Genomic DNA, 19,200 nt, shown 5'->3' with positions numbered 1-19,200 from the left:
TGTCAGCTTTATCGTTCTCCGGAGACTGTAACTGAATACTAGCTGTGGAGTTAGCTCGCTATTAGTGATGGGTCGTTCTTGAACGATTCGTTCATTTTGAACGAATCTTTAATGTGACTCGGGACGAACGAGTCGCCTCGGGGAGAGATTCGTTCAGTCGCGCATGCGCAACATCCTATTAGGTTCTGTACTGGAATTAGTTCACCTGTTTTAGAGTCGTTCGTTCACCTTATGGGGCTGTCACGTGATGAACGAACGACTCAAACCCGAAGACTCAAAAGATGAACTAATCAATTCTCTTTCCGGCTCAGGCTGCATAGGTTAACATTACGGGGATGTCACGTGATGAACGAACGACTCAAACCCGAAGACTCGAGAGATGAACTAATCAATTCTCTTTCCGGCTCAGGCTGCATAGGTTAACATTACGGGGATGTCACGTGATGAACGAACGACTCAAACCCGAGGACTCGAGAGATGAACTAATCAATTCTCTTTCCGGCTCAGGCTGCATAGGTTAACATTACGGGGATGTCACGTGATGAACGAACGACTCAAACCCGAGGACTCGAGAGATGAACTAATCAATTCTCTTTCCGGCTCAGGCTGCATAGGTTAACATTACGGGGATGTCACGTGATGAACGAACGACTCAAACCCGAGGACTCGAGAGATGAACTAATCAATTCTCTTTCCGGCTCAGGCTGCATAGGTTAGCTAATTGGGCTGTCACGTGATGAACAAACAACTCAAACCCGAAAACTTGTCAGATAAGAGGCCAGGTGAGCGAATCATAGATTAAAGACCCAGGTAAATAATGAATGAATCTTTTCTGTTTCTTATAGCATTATAGTTTTGTTTTGTTTGTAGTGTGATCAACGTTTGTGTAAGCAGTAGATGTGTTAGGGAGGTAAAACATAACATTTTAATTATATTTTGCTAAAATGAACGTAATGAACGAAATGACTTGAAAAAAGATTCGTTCATTTTGCTGAACGAGACTCAAAGGACTGAGTCGGTAAAATGATCCGAACTTCCCATCACTACTCGCTATCAGTTATAAAGTAATGAAATGATTCGGTGACACAGTGAGAGCTACCTTTGCATTTTCGCAATAGTCTTATGATTTCTTAATTTTATTTTATTCGTTGACTATGTAATGTACAGGGCGGCAGTAAATAACACTGTCAGTCATATTAAATTGATTTAAGTAGGTAAAGCGATATTTTTGGTTTGCTGAGAGACTCCGGCAGTGAGGCAGTTAAATGCTGAGTACGCAGAGCATCAGTTCCTCTCTCTCTCTCTCTCTCTCTCTCTCTCTCTCTCTCTCTCTCTCTCTCTCTCTCTCTCGTGATGACGGCGGCTCGTGCCTCCACACCGCATGTGTGATCGTGTGTAGATGGATCATTTCACCCACATCACTGGAAACAACGCAGCATCAAATTCGCACAAATCGACGACAGGACGGGCAGATCTATCCGTATTTCCCTCGGCTGCCCTCTCTCTCTGGGTCCGTCTCTGTGGATTCGTTTCGGTGTAGCGGATCGCGGCTGCTCAGTAAGATGCTGCAGGTAAGCGCGGCTCATTTATCTTCCTCATTAACCCTGCAGATGATGCGCATGTGTCTGTCAGTGTGTTATCGTGAACGTCTGATGTCAAAAGTGTGTATGTGTATGGTCTATGTCAGAAGTGTTTCTCTGATGCTGAATGCAGGAGCCGAAGGCCTACTGGAGCATTTACACACAGTCTCGAGTCTATTTCTGGTCTGATGCTGTTGTGTGGGAGATGGTCATGTTGGAAATATGGAGATTCAGAAGTGTTACTGATGTGACATTACTGGCCATATTAGTGTATTAGTTCTAGATATTATCCATTACCAAAATAGAAGCCTATCAGTACATAAATAGCATTGTAAAGAACCAGAACATCAAAAAGTTGTTTTGTGTGACATCACAGAAACTCAATACAGTTCTGCTATGAGGACTTTAAAATGTTGTATGACATCATGGGAACCTAATGGTACAATGGCATCATAACAACTTGAAATGTTTCTATGATGACTCCTTAGGGTCTTCAAATGTTTCTGTAACGTTGTGGAACTCACAAATTTCAGTGACATCGTAAGAATGTTCAGTTATGACTTTATTGTTCTGTGACATAATGGAACTTAAAACATACAATATTTAAATTTAAAATAGTTCTATAGAATCTTTGAAACTTGGTAGCTTTAAAACATTCTGTGACATCACAGGAGAACTTTTCAAAGTTGACATCCCATCAGAGGTTCTTCTGTGGCATCAGGCTGTACAACTATTTTTGGCTGTTCAATCTGTAGCACTGTGAGTGAGATGAATCTGTGATCACCGCAGGAACACGGAGAGGAATAATTCAATAAGGAAAGCATAAAAGGCCATTGACAGAATTAAACGTCTCTGTGGGGATCTGCTTGATGAAAGTGTGTCGTGTTGCGGAGCAGATGTCTCCGCTGAGATCACACTCATCAGTGACTCGTCCCGGACTCACACACACCGTACTGCAGTCATGCTGTGTCTGTTGTTTTCTTCTCGTGGCTACAGCAGATGAACCAGGTCTGCGTTTCCCAAAAGCATCAAAAGTAGATCAGCACCAGTGCTCTCTACGATCAACTTAGGCAGCTCAGGTCATTTGTGCTCCAGAAATTTGGTGGTGAGAACGTTAAAATGGGAATTCCAACTTCTAAATTAAGCAATAAGCAGGTTATTTAAAGCATTAAATTCCAACCAGTGTGGGTTTCTAAGTAGCTGATAATTAAAGAGCAGGATGACTGATGGTCAGTTTAATGCTGATATTAAATAGTACCATTTAAAGGGATAGTTTACTCACCCTAGAGGTGTTGCAAACCTGTATGAATTTCGTTCATCTCTTGAACACAAAAGAAGATATTTTGAAGAATGTGGAAAACCAACCAGGTAGCCATTGACATCCATAGTATGGAAAAAAATACTATGGCCGTCAACTGTTTGGTTATCAACAATCTTCAAAATATCTTCTTTTATTTTTGGGCAAACTGTCCCTTTAATGATAGAAAATGAGCACAATATGTACTCAAAATGGACAAAAATTGCTACTTTTATTGTCCAGGTTGCTAAACATGGTTATTGGCTGATGCAAGTTAATAATCCCAAAATGTCCAAATATCAGCTCATTAATGGTCCTGGATGATATATTAGATGTATTGATGAAAATGTTCTTTAAATGTAGCACACAAAATACTGCTTCTTAATTGTCTCAAAAATTGCACATTTAAAGAATATTTAAACAATATTATGCTCAGACTGCCCCCCAGACCCCCCCAAAAAAAATGTTGTTTGAACCATTATTAGAATATTAGGATTAGGATTAATATCTTAAAGGAATAGTTCACACAAAATTTTATCATTGTTTTCTCACTCTCATGTTGTTCCAAACTTGTATGAATTTCTTTCTTCTGTTGATCGCCAAAGAAAATATTTTAAAGAATGTTGATAAGCAAACATTCGATGGTAGCCATTGACTTTAAATTAAGGAAAAATACTATGGATGTCAGTGGCTACCAGTGACTGTTTGGTAACCAAAGATCTTCTTTTGTGTTCAACAGAGAATGAGAAATAGGTTTGGAACAACTTGAGGATGAGTAAATAATGACAGGATTTTCATTTTAATGTAATGTTTACTTATTTTACCCAGTGATGTTTTGAAACATTCCCTAAAAGTTACATACCCATTCACACATGCTCTTTCTAAATAACGCCTTTTGTTTTAGATGCATCTAACTAAAGTTCCCTGTTGAAGAAAAACAGCACATGCTGGTTAGGTAGGTTAGGTTTTGAAGCATTGATGCTGGTCCTTAGCTGTTTAAGTGCTGGTCCTAAAATGGTCCCTCCTGCTCAGGACCAGCTTAGGACTAGCATACACCAGCTAAAACCAGCATCCATTCTTCAAAACCTACCTAACTAGCATATGCAGCATATGTGGTCATGTTGTGTTTCTTCACCCTGAAGCTCATCTTCATTACTCCTGATGAGAGTGATCTACTTTTGCGTTGGTCTAGTTTTGAAAAAGTAATAATGAAAGTGCTGATGTTAGCGGCTTCTGGTTTAAGACCAGCAGGGACCGACGCAGAACCGAATGTCTTTGGAAACAAGCTGAAAGGATCTAGACTAGGTTAAAAGTCTTGTATGTAAATGACAGGAGCAGATGAACCCTGAGGAACGGCGTGAGCTCTTCACAGCGAGCAGTTCTGGCTTTAGAGAGACTCTATGAAGGACGTGTGGGATTAGGTTTTGCCGCACACACAGAAATACAAAGTCGAAGAGTGCAGCTGTGTGAAGGGCAGAGATGTTCAGTCAGATCAGCTGACGGTGCACGAAAAAATTATTGTGATTTTAATGATAAAAGGCTGTAAAATGCTAGAGTTCTCTTACTCTTAAAGGGTACTTCACTTCCAGAACAAACATTTACAGATAATGTACACACCCCGTTGTCATCCAAGATGTTCATGTCTTTCTTTCTTCAGTTGTAAGGAAATTATGTTTCTTGAGGAAAACATTTCAGGAATGTTCTCCATGTAGTGGACTATAATGCTGCCTGTGACTTTGAACTTCCAAATTCAGCCTTAAAGGGCTCTAAATGATCCCAGCGAAGAAAAAGTAACTCGTATTTTGCAAACATCTCTTCATTCTGAGAAAAAAAGTCAGAATTGCAAGTTTATATCATGCAGTTGTGAGAAAAATGTCAAAATTGTAAGATAGAAAGTCACAATTGTATGTTTATATGTGTATATATATATATATATATATATATATATATATATATATATATATATATATATATATATATATATTCAGTGGCGGAAACAGACTTCCATATTTAAGTAGTAAAAAAGGAAGTAAAAAATAATCATCTTATAACTTACAGTGAAAAACGTAAACTGACATTCCCAGGATTCTTTGTGTGAAACTTAGCTTATTTTTGAAATAACAATACTTGACCTTAGTTTTCAGTTATTAGTTGTGTACATTAGGGCCCTGTGTTACATCTTATGTTGTCAGATGAATGTTTATCACATTATTTTAGTGTCATGTTGGTGTTTTGTATTTGTGTGTGTGACACTGTGCATATTAAACCTTCTATATATTAGCATCAGTGTTGGGGGTAACATATTACAAGTAATGTGAGTTACATAACAGATTACTTTTTCAAGCAACTATTAAAGCAACACATTACTTTTAAATTTACAACAAAATAGATTTTTGCAAATAAGTAATGCCAGCTACTTTGTTACGTAAAAATGTAATGCTTATACTTTCCATAAAGAGTAACTAAGTAACACAATATTGTAATGCATTACTTTATTATTTTATAAGGCAGTTGTCTGTGTTTTTTAAAGATACCAAACAGATTTGTGCTCCTGTATTTTATCACAGTAAATTTCGTGCAAATACAGCTGTCAGTTGTGTACTATTAATTTCACAGATTTTAGTTTTTACAGTGTACCCGTCCTACAAACATTCAGTCATTTCACTAGTGATGTTTGTTTGATGGCTTCTCGTGAATGAAATAATGAGATGTTTCCCAGCTCTCCTGTTAATGTGAAGTGTAATTAACAGCAAACTCACAGCTCCTCCAGATGAAGCTCTGTTAACCCTTCAGCCTCCAGTGTTTTCTGAATGAAACACTTACATGTGAGTTAGAGCGTGAAGGTGCAAACGTGCCGCTGTGATTCACCGCTGATCTGTGGGCTGATGGGTAACAGCGTTTGTGACTCACACCTGACTCAAAGACATGTTTATTCATTCTGAAGGATTTCAGAAGCATTAGTAATTGGGAATCGAACCCAGCACCTTGATGTTGCGAGCGCATAAATGCAGATGTGGTATATGGGCCGTCTGAAGGATGTTTAGGCGCTCTGGATCTGTTTTTGGTGTCTGATGGACAGATAATGCGTGGCTCTCCCGGCGACCCATTTCTTGCGGCCATGTTTTTTTTCATAAGTGCTAACTGGAGAGCCGAGCTGAATTATTGATGATGCTGAAAATGGTAATCGCTCTCCTCTCACTGCAAACGAATAGGGAGGGGGACATTTCTAATTAGAACAGCGTCTGTTTATGTGTTCGTAAAATCTCGTTAACCCTTTACGCATCACAAAAACTACAGCAAATAGTGTCATTCAAACTTCAGATGTCATTCATACATGACTATAATAGGAAACATGTTGTGTTTCTAAATGTTTCTATATCCTTGTTAATAGAAAAAAAGCATATTTATTGATTCAACAACATTTTAGCGCATTCTGAAGTTATTTTAGTTTTATGTATATACTATTATAGTACTTATTAATATTTTGAAATAGCATATTTTTTATTTTCCATTTTCATGTAGTTTAAGTGCTTTTGTTATATATATATATATATATATATATATATATAGTTTTTTATATAAATAAACTATTAAACATGTAAGTATTATATTTAGCTGTATATTACTTTTATAATAATTTTAATACTTTATTTCAAACTCATTTTATATTTGACTTTATTTTATACTTACTTTATCATTAGTTGCCGAAGCAAAATTTCCTTTTTTTTTCTTAATATTTATATTTTATTTTATTTCAGGTTTATTACAATTAACAAAAGTGTTATTAAAGATGTTCCATATACATAAATTGCCATTTAGACATAATTTTACAACTATTTTGAAGCCAAAATGTTGAATTATTGCGCATTTTATGTTATGTTTCTTCTTAAATCTCAGAAGAAACTTCTTAAAATAATACTTGTATTAATCTTGGACACATTACATTGATCGAAAGTGACAGTAAAGACATTTATAATGTTACAAAAGATATATATTTGTAATAAATGATGTTGTTTTAAATTTTTTATTCATCAAATATTCCTGAAAAATAAAATGTATGACGTTTTCCACAAAAATATTGGGCATCACAACTGTTTTCCACATTGATGATAATCAGAAATGTTTCTTGAACAGCAAATCAGCATATTAGATTGATTTCTGACTGATCATGTGAGACTGAAGACTGGAGTAATGATGCTGAAAATTCAGCTTTGATCACATAAATCAATTACACTTTAACAGATATTCACATAGAAAACAGCTGTTCTAAATTATAAAAATATTTCACAATTTTACAGTTTTTACTACATTTTTTAATCAAATGAATACAGCCTTGGTGAGCAAAAGAGACCTCTTTCAAAAGCATTTAAAATATCTTGCTCATGTGTATCTACTAGTGTTTGTTGCCTTGGTAACTAAATTCTGTCCCGTTACAGAGAGTTAAACTAGGATTGCACAAAACTCTATTTGAGTCTATGTGACCGTGTGAAACTCAGAAGCATGTAATAATAGTTTTCTGTGGTGTAAATGTGTGTTTGTGTGTTTCTCTCTCAGCTCTGGCAGTCGTTGGCGTGACCGTCTGCAGGAGGCCAGAGATCCGCCCACTCGCTCACACTCTCGCTGTCGCCATGACGACTTCAGCTCTGCGGCGGCAGGTGAAGAATATCGTGCACAACTACTCGGATGCGGAGATCAAGGTGCGCGAGGCGACCTCCAATGACCCCTGGGGCCCGTCCAGCTCGCTGATGTCCGAGATCGCCGAGCTGACCTTCAGCGTGGTGGCCTTCAGCGAGGTCATGGCCATGGTGTGGAAACGCCTCAACGACCACGGCAAGAACTGGAGACACGTCTACAAGGTGTCCGGATCCATCTAGAGCAGCGCTGATCACTTCACGTGATGTTACATAAGATGTCAAATAACACAAAACAGCTAAAATCAAGAGATTTCCCTCAACAAGTGTGTGTTGCCTTTGAGGAACCAGGATTCACACAACCTCAGAAAACCTGGATATATGAGAAAAAATAATTCCTATTTATTCCAAGTCCAATTAGTGATTTCTAGTGATTTTTAAGGTTTTTAAAAAAATGTATATTATTTTATGTTTAGTTTATTTTTAGATTATTTTTACTCTGTACTATCTATTATTTGTAGTTATTTTTGTTTCTTTGTAGATTAAATAGTGATTTTACCTGATTTCTAGCCTAATTTTTAAAATTCATGATTTTTAGTCTGATTATTTTTTTTACTTATTTTTTAGTCTAATTAGTAAGTTAGAGCCTTTTTCTTTCTTTTTTTTTTTTTTTTGCATTTTTTACATTAATTTATTTGTGTATTTCTATTCTAATTAAGGATTTCTAATGAATTCATTTGTAGCCCAGTTTTAAGTGTGTTTTTTATTTATTTATTTATTTATTTATTTATTGTCTTATTTATTGTCTTATTAATACTTTTCTCTGATACATGTGGTGCAATTAACAGAAACCAGGAGTTTCCACAGATTAAAACAAGTAAATAAATAATTGTAATTATTAAATCCAAATCCAATTTTAAGAAGTAAATGTCTTTCAGAGTTTTATTCAACATATTTACATAACTTTTGCAGGTTTACTAGATTTTTTCTTTTATTTTATTTTATTTTGTTTTATTTTATTTTATTTATATTTTAACTCACACTTTTACTGTATTTACTGGATTTTTGAGTTCAGCATAACTAGAAAACATACTGTTTTGTTTAAATTACAATTTAAATTTTAATTAAAATGAAAAATATTGTATTAATTTCCATGACTTTTTCCTAACTATATTTATTTATTTAAATGTGTGCTTAAAATCACTTTGTAGTCACTATTTTTAATTTATTTCTAGTAAACTAAAAAGTAAAACATTTTTAAAGTAGGCTAGAAATAACTTAAGTGATTTTTGGTCTACTTAATTTTTTTTTTTTTTTAGTTTATTTCTAGTAAAATTAGGGATTTTAATGTGATTGTTTAGTCTGTTACTTCATTTAATTAGGGATTTCAAGTTATTTTAAGCCTAATTTAAAAATGTTTAAATTAAATTAAATTAAGAAGTAAGTAAATAAATAAATAAAATCTAGACCTTGTAAAAAATAATGGAAATCATTAAATTACTATTATTTTTTAAATGAAAAAAATAATTAAAAGTGTAATATTTTATTTATTTATTTTTCATAAATAATGTACATTTACCAGTAATTCTAGTAAAGGAAAAAAAAAACCCACTGCAATCTAGTAAAACAAACGCATGTTAAATTTGTTGATTAAAACCGTGAAAGACATTCATCTCTTAAAATTGGATTCCTGAAATGTAATTATTTGAATTAAAATGATTTTATGTAATTTGTGGAAAGTTCTAATTTTTGTAAATACAGCAGATGTACCAGAGGAAATATAGCCTTTGAATATTTCTCTGGACAATAGTGTCCAAATAATTAAGAGCCACTGATCCCGTAGTCCAGTCGTTAATAATCAGTAATCAGTCCAGTGCGGTGATCTGGTTTTATCTGTGTGCTCAGGCTCTGACGCTGTTGGACTATCTGGCTAAGACGGGTTCGGAGCGCGTCGCCCAGCAGTGCCGCGAGAACGCCTTCACCATCCAGACGCTGCGCGACTTCCAGTACGTGGACCGGGACGGCCGCGACCAGGGCGTGAACGTGCGCGAGAAAGCCAAACAGCTGGTTGCGCTGCTGCGGGACGAGGAGCGTCTGCGACAGGAGCGAGCGCAGGCGCTCAAGACCAAAGAGAGGATGGCGGGCGGCGGCGGCGTGAGCGGAGTCCCTCCCGCGTATCCCAGCAGACGCAGCAGTCAGCCCAGCATGGCGGCGCTCTACGGAGAAGAGTTCAACCACTCCAGAGGATCACCATCATCCTTCAACTGTGAGACACGCACACTTTCAGTTTGCATTCATTTATAAAACAGTTCAAACAGCACAGTATAGTCTAATGCAATATTTGAACTATAGTGATGATACTGAATGACATACTTGAGTTTGAAACCAAAACTGAACGTATTTGTTGGAAAAACATTTGTATAGTTTCTGGGAAGCTGATGCTGTAATTATCTAATAATAAAGAGACCACATTAGTGCTTTTCTCTGCACTGATGAGTCTCAGCGCAGCTGCTGCTGCCATGTGCTCGTGTGTTTGTAGTCTAATGAGGCCGTGACACACACACACACACTGACGGTATAATGAAATCTGAAGTGAGATGATGATGATGATGATGATGTTGATGATGGATTATGACAGTATTAGAGCCCCTCAGAGAAAAGTCAGTCAAACACATCACACACTAAATGAAGATGAATGATCCTCATCTGTTTGTCTGTCTGTCCGTCAGCGTCGTCCTCGTCTCCCAGAGCGTCTGATCTGGAACAAACTCGACCGCAGACCAGCGGAGAAGAAGAGCTACAGCTGCAGCTCGCGCTGGCTATGAGCAGAGAGGTACATGCTGAAAGATAATTTATTTGACATTAAGCCATTATGTATTTTATTACAGTTTATTACATTTATACTAGTGCTGTACAACGATTAATCGTGAATAATCACAATCAAAAAGTTTTTGTTTACATAATATATGTGTGTGCTGTGTATATGTATAAATACACACGCATGCATGGATATATTTAAGAAAAATAGGTTATGTTTATTATAGGTAGGTTATGCATGTGTGTATATTTATATATAAATAATAAATATACACAGTATAATCACGACTAATCGTTGCACGACACTAAAATATTTTTTTATTTATTTAAAAAACATTCATTTAGTTTTTCATATATTTGTCTTTTTTTCTGATAATGTAATATTTATATTTTATTAAGTTATAATTTATCTAATCCACTTTAGGTTTCTTAAAAAGTTGTCATGCATTGTAATATTATAGTTGTATATTTATTTATAATTGTTTAGTTTTAAAATGTCTTGTAATTGTAATTACTATACAATATTTTATAAATGTTATGTCATTAATTTATTAATTTCATTATTATGTTATAATAGTATAAGTAATAGAATTATAATAACAATAAATATTTTTCCTCCTCAATACCTGTTTGTTATTGAGGAGGTTAAATATTGTTAATATATTAAAATAGTCAAACTCTAAATTAAAATGCTAAAAAATAACAAAATCAAGATGTGACCTGAAATGCATTTTATCAAAATTATCAAACATATTATAATATTATTTATCATATTATAATAAATTATAAAAACAATCCAAATTATTTTCCCCCCACAATAACTGGTATCTGAAAATGCCTTGAGATTATGAAGTATTTAAATGAATAATATATTTGATTACAATTTATTACATTTACATTTTGTATTTATTTAAAATACATTATTTTAGCCATTTTCTAAGCTTCTTACAATATTTTCATATATTTTTCATTGTTTTGTTCTGATTAATATTTGGATTTTACATTATAATTTACCACATTTTGTATTAATTTAAAGCTATCTTTTTAACTGTTTTTTGTAGGTTCTTTAAAAGTTGCCTTGTACTTTACATTAATTTTATAATTGTATATTTATTTATAATTGTTTACATTTATATTTTATTATAGATTATAGATGTATTTATTTAATTTAGTTTATTTAGTTTGGTTAGTTTTGCAACCATTTTTAAGTGTCTTCAAATATTTTATTTATTTGTAATTAAATGTTTAAAATGCTTGTCTTTGATTATACATTTTTATTTTTATTATATATATATTTTATTATAATAATTTATCACATTTTAATGAAATTTGTAATATTTTAAAGCATTTTAGGTTTCCTTGTATATTTACATATATTTTAAATATATTTAGAATTATATAATATTTTAAAAATACTTATTTTATTATTTTACTGTCATTTTAGGTCATTTTATTTATAATTATTTTCTGTTTTTTTAAAGTCCAATTTAACGAGTGTTTTATTCAGTTCCAGTGAAGAACACTAACTTTAGGTGTATTATTTGTAGTGTACAGTAATAATCCTGACACACACTCTCTCTTCTTTGCAGTAGATGGTTTCTGTAAACTGCAAATGGTCCTGCAGGTGTTCAGTTACTGTGGTGTTTCAGTGTCTTTTCATTCCCAGCATGCAGCAGCCAGAGTGTTTCCATCTCTGAATCCCCATGGTGTGAGTCGGTCGAGTGTGTGAATATGCGGATGTGCGTGTGGATGTGAGCAGCGCTCCGTAAGCACAGAGGAGGAAATGTGAGGAGAAAGACGAGCAGGAGGAGTTTTCCTGTTGACCTTTCTTGCTGTTTCAGGAATATTTGCGTTCCCTCAGGATGTGGCAGAAGTGCAGAAACCGCACGTGCTGCTGAAAATAACCTTGATTAACCCAAATCCACCGCAGCGTTCGGCTCCGATGTGAGCGCAGACACCCCCTCCACAACAGCCAATCACTGCCTGCCGTTCCGTATGTCGCTCAACTGTTGTCATGAAGACATGGCAGGACGTCCTGTATCTCTGCGCAGGTATCAGAGGAACCGATGCGTGTTTTCAAGGTTCTCAACCGGGGGGGCTCAAGAAATATCTCAAAAATAATAATGATTATTAATGTATTAAAATAGTCAAACTTTAAAAACAACAACAACAACAAAACAACAACAACATGTCCATATACAACTATATATATATATATATATATATATATATATATATATTACAATAAAATAAATAAATAAATATTTTATTTAATAATAATTATATAATTAATGTATTATTATTTTAATAATAACTGTTCAATAACAATCTCTCAATAACTGTTGTTTTTAAATAAAGGGCGTAGTTTTTGAAACTTAAGATGATTAAAAAGTTAATTAAACAGATGAACAAATAAAATAATTAAATTAATAAATTCTTAATAAATAATAATGAAATATTCAAACTCTAAATTAAAATGCAAAACAACAAAATCAAGATGTAACTTTAAATGTATTTTATAGTAATTCTAATATAATATAATACAATATTTAAATTATATATTTTTCCCCCACCAAATATAATAAAATATAGTATTTGTTTAATTGTTGTTAATATATTTAAATAGTCAAACTCTAAATTAAACTGCTAAAACAACTTGAAAACTTAAATGTATTTAATGTAAAAAATATATTATATTACATTATATTATATTACATTATATTATATTATATTATATTTATTATAGAAAACAGAAAAAAATCCACCCACAATAACTGTTGTTTTTAACGGAAATGCCTTGAAATAATAATAAAAAATAATTATTATTAATTAAATAATTTATTAAATTAATTAGATTAAATAACTGTTTTTTTTGTTTTGTTTTGTTTTTGTTTTTTTACATTAAAAAAAATTAATTGTGGTTAATTTAATATAATAATTAAGATATGAATACTAACTAAATTAAAAAAAAAAAAGTGTAAAAACAAACCTATAACAGCAAATGTATTGGATAACATCACTGGTTCCCACAAAGCTAGCAAACCGCTGGATTAAGTATTAACAAGACCTTTTTACCTTTGAAATTTTCTAACATTCTAACTTCTTTGTCCAGCTTGTACTAACCGATTTTCCTTCTTCTCTAATGATATTTCGCTGTTCCTCAGCTGTATTTCTCCTGCAGTGCTGTCTGTGGACGTCCTGTGAATGTCACGGCGCTCATTAACCTTCTGCTCTTTTAATTCTAATTAATCCTTCCACTAACGAACAGCACTGTCTTTATCTTCTCGCTCTGAGCTTGTTTTGTCTCCTGAAGGAGCAGCGTAGCCGTCAAGGGGATGACCCTCATCTGCAAAAGGCTCTGGAGGACAGCAAGAAAGAGCGAGACTCGCGGCCTTCAGAGGTGAGAGACAAACTGAACACCTGCATGATCTGCTGAGCTTCTGACCCGCTGACAGCCACTTTCCTCACACAGTCAGCCATGATAGATCTGGTGGATATATTCGGTCCCACGCCTGCAGTGCCGGCAAGTGATGACCCCTGGGACGCCCCGCCCACCTGCCCCGTGGACTCTGACCCCTGGGAGTCTGTCGGTCGGTGATGAGCACAGTCACTATTGTACAACAAAAATATTTCAAGGATTTTTTGTGAGGATGTTGCTTGATCTGGTTTGTTTCAGCTGTAGTTAAGTCTAGTAACCCGGTGGCTGATAGTCCCTGGGCGACCCGCCCTTCCTCCAGTAGCCCCGCCCACCCGTGGGGAACCCACCAATCACCTCCTGACCCCTGGGACGCCACGCCTTCAAACTCCACCTCTAACATGGATGAAAAAGCCTGGAGGAGCCCAGCGCGACCAGGTACAACAAAAGTCCAAAGTGAGACCAATTTTTTATTTGTAATTGTGACTCTCACATAAACTTGCAATTTGGGCTTTATATCTTGCAGTTATTATTTGTAAAATGTAAACTGTATACTTTCAAAATACAAACGTTTGAGGTTCTTTTCTCTTCATTCCAGTTTCGAGTGTGAAGGACCCGTTTACTATTCCAGAGGAGGAGGAGCTTAGAGTGGAGGAGGAGGAGGAGCCTATAGTAGAGAAGGCGGGGCCAAACCAAGTGTTCAGCCCTCGCTGTGAAAGTCCTGCAGGTCGTCATCGCACCAAACCAGACCCTCTCAACATTCGTTTTGCTCTCTGAGTCGAGCTGAAGCTCATTCTCATCTTTCCTTTCAGATGCCGATCAGTTTGGCGAGTTGGTGGTGGGCGTTCAAGTGAATGGACGGGGAAATGACAGTCCGGAGACCTTTGACCTCTCTCGTCTCGGGCCTCCTCTCGACGCGGTGACCCCCAGACAGTGCCGGACCCCCGAAGCGTTCCTCGGCCCCACCGCTGCCTCCCTCGTCAATCTAGACACGCTGATTCCCAGCAACCCACCGGTCAAGAGCAAAAACCCCTTCCTGTCAGGTAGGAAAACTTCACTCGCACTCATACATGCTTATTATTTTGGGGTATTTATAGTTCTCTTGAATGCTTTTAAAGCTTTTTGAGTGCTTGAGTGCATTTGAGTAATTATGCAATTACATTTCCGATTCAAATGACTTTACTTGCTCCTTTTTATTTATTCCTCACAATTTTGTTTGGACCTTTAAAATTTATTTTTGATCTTTCATTTAGAAAGAAAAAAAAAGTTTCACGGGTCATCTTGATTTAATATTTTTTTTTATAAAAAAGCTTTTTTTAGCATCTTATTTGTCCATCTTACAACATCATGTTGCATTTGATTTATTTGTTTTCTTAATTAATCAAAAACAAAAAAAAAAGAAAGTTATCTTTTCAGTAAATAGTATTAAAAAGATGTTTTACAGAGTTGATTTTACTGATGAAATCTGTTCTGTTTCATCAGAAAATTAAAAAATGAATGCACAGCATAAATATAACAAAGTTTAGTTTATTTGGTTATTTTTGTAATTATATTTATTTTTGTGTTTATTTAGATTTGTGCTTAAAAGTGTGAAAGAAGAACGAACTTTATTATTAAGATGTTCTCTGAAAAGTTGTAATATTGCATGGAATTTTGCTTCTCAGGTACATGAAGTTTGGGGTTCAGTAAGAGTTTTTTTTTTTTTTGGAGAGAGAGAGAAATTACTACTTTTATTCATCAAGCATGCATTAAATTGATCAAAAGTGACAGTAAAAACATAAGTGATGTTACAAAAGATTTCTATATCAAATAAATGCTGTTCTTTTGAACCTTTTATTCATTAAGAATCCTGAAAGATAAAATAATCAGCAGACAACGTTTTTCACTGATGATAATCAGAAAACAGCAAATCAGCATAGAATGTTTTCTGAAGGATCATTTGACACTGAAGACTGGAGTAATGATGCTGAAAATTCAGCTTTTTTAACAGAAATACATTTAATTTGAACTTATATTCACATAAAACACAGCTATTTTAAATTTTACTGATTTTGCTGTGTTTTTGTTCAAATAAATGCAGCTTTGGTGAGCAGAAGACACACTAATGATATTTTGCACTGTGTGTTTTGCAGGTCTGAGCACACCGTCTCCCACAAACCCCTTCCACTGTGAGCAGCCCAGACTGACTCTGAATCAGATGCGTCCTCACTCCACATCGCCGCTGCCAGCTCACGCTCTGTCCTACAGCGCCTCCCTCCCTCTGCCCGTCGTGCAGCAGAAGCCACAGACTATTCCCTCGTCCTTTACACAGCCGTCCCACGGCCTGCTGGACATGCCCAGCAACCTGCCGCAGCCGCTGCTGCCCCTCACACCCTCAACCCGACAAACAGAACACCCTGGGCAAAGCCACAACCCCTTCCTCTAAGGAATTGCAGTTACATGTGAGAAACGGAAACTGAAACCGGATTAAGGTGATTCGGGTTTAGTGTGACCGGACCGGACTAAAGGGCTGATTTCAAGCCTAAAGAATGGGAAACGGAGACTGAAACTGGATTATGGTGATTCAGTTTCAGTGTGAACAGACTAAAGCTATGATTTAAAGCCTAAAGAATGGGTATCAGAGACTAAAGCCAGATTACAGTGATTCAGTTTCAGTGTGAACAGACAAGATCTGATTTAAAGCCTAAAAAGCCTGAAAAAGAATGGGAATTATGGTGATTCAAAAGATTAAAGAGCTGATTTAAAGCATAGATAATGGGAAACTGTGATCTAAACCAGATTACAGTGATTTGGTTTCAATGTGAACAGACTGAAGAACTGATTTTAAGCCTAAAGAATGGGAAACAAAGACTGAAACTGAATTATGGTGATTCAGTTTTGTTGTGAACAGACTAAAGATTTGATTTAAAGCCAGAAGAATGGAAAAAGGAGACTAAAACCAGATTACAGTGATTTGGTTTTAGTGTGAACGGACTAAAGATCTGATCTAAAGCCTAAAGAATGGGTAACAGAGCCTGAAAGCAGATTACAGTGATTCAGTTTCTGTCCAGTCTGTTTTAAGTGAAAGTACTTTTCCAATAAGATGATACACATTTAATGCTGGCTGACTTTATTAACTTACGTGCATTCGTCTGTTTTCTGCGTGATAATAGCTCAGCCTGGATTGTCACATTTATATTGAGCTTAAAGTCAACATGAAATACCGACTCTGTTTACTATCCTAACACACAATCCTGATCTTACAGTGCACCTATTGTGTCATCAGTGCAAAACTATTGGTCATAATCAAAATATAATAACATGCTCTGACCCAAAAATCATTTTCCAATTGGCTAACATAATGTAGATCAGGGGTTTTCAATTATTTTTTAGATGCCATTGACCCCAGAAATATGATCATCCTCATGTGAGAGAACCCCATTATAAAATTTGAAATACATATATATATATATTTTCATGTTTAAAGACCCAATTTATACTGTGAAAAATAATATTATAAATATGTGTGAAATATTTTTTGGAAAATATTTAGTTATTGTATTTCATTATTTATATAGTACTTTAATTGGATACACTTGGTTTATTTATATATGTATTTATTTAAATATTTTTTATAAAATCATTTTAACAATTATTTAATCAAATTCATTTGTTTATTCTTATTTTTACAGTGTTTGCACTGTTTTGTTTGTTTGTTTGTTTGTTTGTTTGTTTGTTTTTTTTTTTACTTTTCAGTGTTTCCCCTAAAACATCCTTACAACTCCCTTAAAATAATCTTAAAATAATCTTAACTGATTATTAAAATAATGTTAAGTATTGTATTTATTTATTTTAAATACTTAATAAATAATATTAATATTTTTAAATATTTAATAATAATAATAATGTTTTAATATTTATTTAAACTTAATAAACAATTTAATAATTTAAAATATTTATTTATTTGTTTATTTATTTATTCATTCATTCATTCATTCATTTGTTTTGCAGTATTTACACAGTTTTTTTGTAAAGTTTTCCAAATGTTTCCAAAACTGTCTTATGGGCCTCTGGGAGAAAAATAATCTTAACCAATAGCCAAATAGTTACCTGGGCCTTTTTAAGACTACTAATATAGGTAGTTTTTTGCAAATAGTTAACATAGTAACTTAATGCTGGTTAATATAATGCAAATGACAGCAATAATAGCCATTCTGGTATGCAACGTCCACTTTCTATCATCTGCTCTACTCCTGATGGATAAAATCCCAGTTGAATATCCAGAATGATGTCACATCGTGAACGCCATTTCATGTTGACTTTATGACGCTGACTTGACGCTTTGCTCTTCTGCTGCACAGGAACAGCATGCTGCTAATGAACTTACGGAGGGTTTAAATACCAATATTTCAGTCAAAAACCCTGTGCTGTCTAAAAGGAGGTACATTTCAGGAACACAACAGAACTCATGAATCACCTTCCACCCTCGTTCCTCAAACATCTCCCTCTTCGTTTCCTTTCTGTTGCCTTCAATCGATGGATCTCACGCGATAAGATCCGGCACTGATTGTAACCGAAGCTCCTCCACGTGCCTGTCTCACCGACAGTCCCACAATGCACTGGGGCTGGCGCCTCACTTCCTGTTCGGATCTCAGGAGCGCCACCCACAGGAACCCGCATAGCCAATTAAAACTTGCTGACACGGTCCATCTGAGAGGACGAGGACAGATGGACGTGTTTTATAATCACTACGGACGATGCTGAATTATCTGATGCTGTTATTTCGTCCACTCAGAAAAGTGATTGAAGTACAAGTACCAGCTTTACTGTTGTTAATCACTTCTAATGAGTATGCCATCCCGTTTGTCCTAGTACAGGAGAACCAGGTTAATCGTTTAATCTACTATGAGTTAAATGGTGTATATTAAAGACACTAATAAATGAATGTTATTCACTTTTAATAATTTTCCTTTTCTTTCCATCAGCTCTAGCAGGTGTGGCAGGTGTCCAGCAGAGGTCGCTCTTTCATAATTAGCTGTCTAGTATTTGGATTATGAACACAGAGCAACATTACAATTATGTACAATGAAATAAAGGTGTTTAATATTGAGATATTTAACACCCTCTTAACACTAGACAAAAAAAAGTTATTTATTCCAATGAAAAATTGTGTGGCAGCTGAATATATTATGTAGAATATTTTAGCTCCGGGTGTGAAATATTTGAACTTGTGCAGCTAGACTGTAGTTGATCGCCAGACTGGATGTGATTCTAATAAAAACAATAAGGTGAGAAATACTTACATTAACACGTATTTCTTTAAACATTACCACTGCATCTAAAATCGAACATTTCTCTACTAGTACCTGAACGACATACTACTTCTGACGATTCTGAAGTGTGCATTTGATGGACACTTTACCATCCCATGAGGCCACAGGAGAGGATTTTATGAATGAAGCAGTGAAGTGGTAGGTAGTA

The 19,200-nt window shown here is 35.0% G+C and overlaps 1 protein-coding gene and 1 long non-coding RNA gene across 5 annotated transcripts; one reads left to right on the top strand and one right to left on the bottom strand.

The window, feature by feature from the left end:
- Positions 1-1,351: 1,351 nt before the first annotated feature.
- On the top strand, positions 1,352-16,425 carry epn3b (epsin 3b). 4 transcript variants are annotated; one of them, XM_051106613.1, is made up of 10 exons: positions 1,352-1,571; positions 7,432-7,733; positions 9,414-9,774; positions 10,238-10,341; positions 13,645-13,725; positions 13,798-13,915; positions 14,002-14,196; positions 14,339-14,467; positions 14,553-14,783; positions 15,873-16,425. In XM_051106613.1, the coding sequence occupies exons 2-10, from the start codon at positions 7,506-7,508 to the stop codon at positions 16,163-16,165; spliced, it is 1,740 nt and encodes a 579-aa protein (XP_050962570.1). In that variant the 5' UTR covers positions 1,352-1,571; positions 7,432-7,505; the 3' UTR covers positions 16,166-16,425. The 4 variants fall into 4 exon arrangements, with proteins under 4 accessions (XP_050962570.1, XP_050962488.1, XP_050962642.1 ...); XM_051106531.1 differs by having other exon boundaries at positions 13,642-13,725; XM_051106685.1 differs by having other exon boundaries at positions 13,639-13,725; positions 14,002-14,178.
- A 114-nt stretch (positions 16,426-16,539) lies between these two features.
- On the bottom strand, positions 16,540-18,793 carry LOC127173060 (uncharacterized). Its single transcript, XR_007828706.1, has 2 exons — positions 18,675-18,793; positions 16,540-18,587 (listed from the first exon to the last, which is right to left on the bottom strand). It is a non-coding gene; the product is annotated as an uncharacterized LOC127173060 (long non-coding RNA).
- Between the last annotated feature and the right edge of the window lie 407 nt (positions 18,794-19,200).

Source organism: Labeo rohita, chromosome 1 (genome assembly GCF_022985175.1).
Source record: "Labeo rohita strain BAU-BD-2019 chromosome 1, IGBB_LRoh.1.0, whole genome shotgun sequence".
NCBI lineage: Eukaryota > Metazoa > Chordata > Actinopteri > Cypriniformes > Cyprinidae > Labeo > Labeo rohita.
The sequence above is the reverse complement of the archived record's forward strand: the minus strand, read 5'-3'. Positions and strand labels throughout refer to the sequence as shown.

Coding starts and splice junctions, on each gene's coding strand:
- epn3b (XM_051106451.1), top strand. CDS start 7,506: ATGACGACTTCAGCTCTGCGGCGGCAGGTGAAGAATATCGTGCACAAC. Junction 10,342..13,638: donor CGCTGGCTATGAGCAGAGAG/GTACATGCTGAA, acceptor TGTCTCCTGAAG/GAGCAGCGTAGCCGTCAAGG. Junction 14,468..14,552: donor TCGCTGTGAAAGTCCTGCAG/GTCGTCATCGCA, acceptor CTTTCCTTTCAG/ATGCCGATCAGTTTGGCGAG.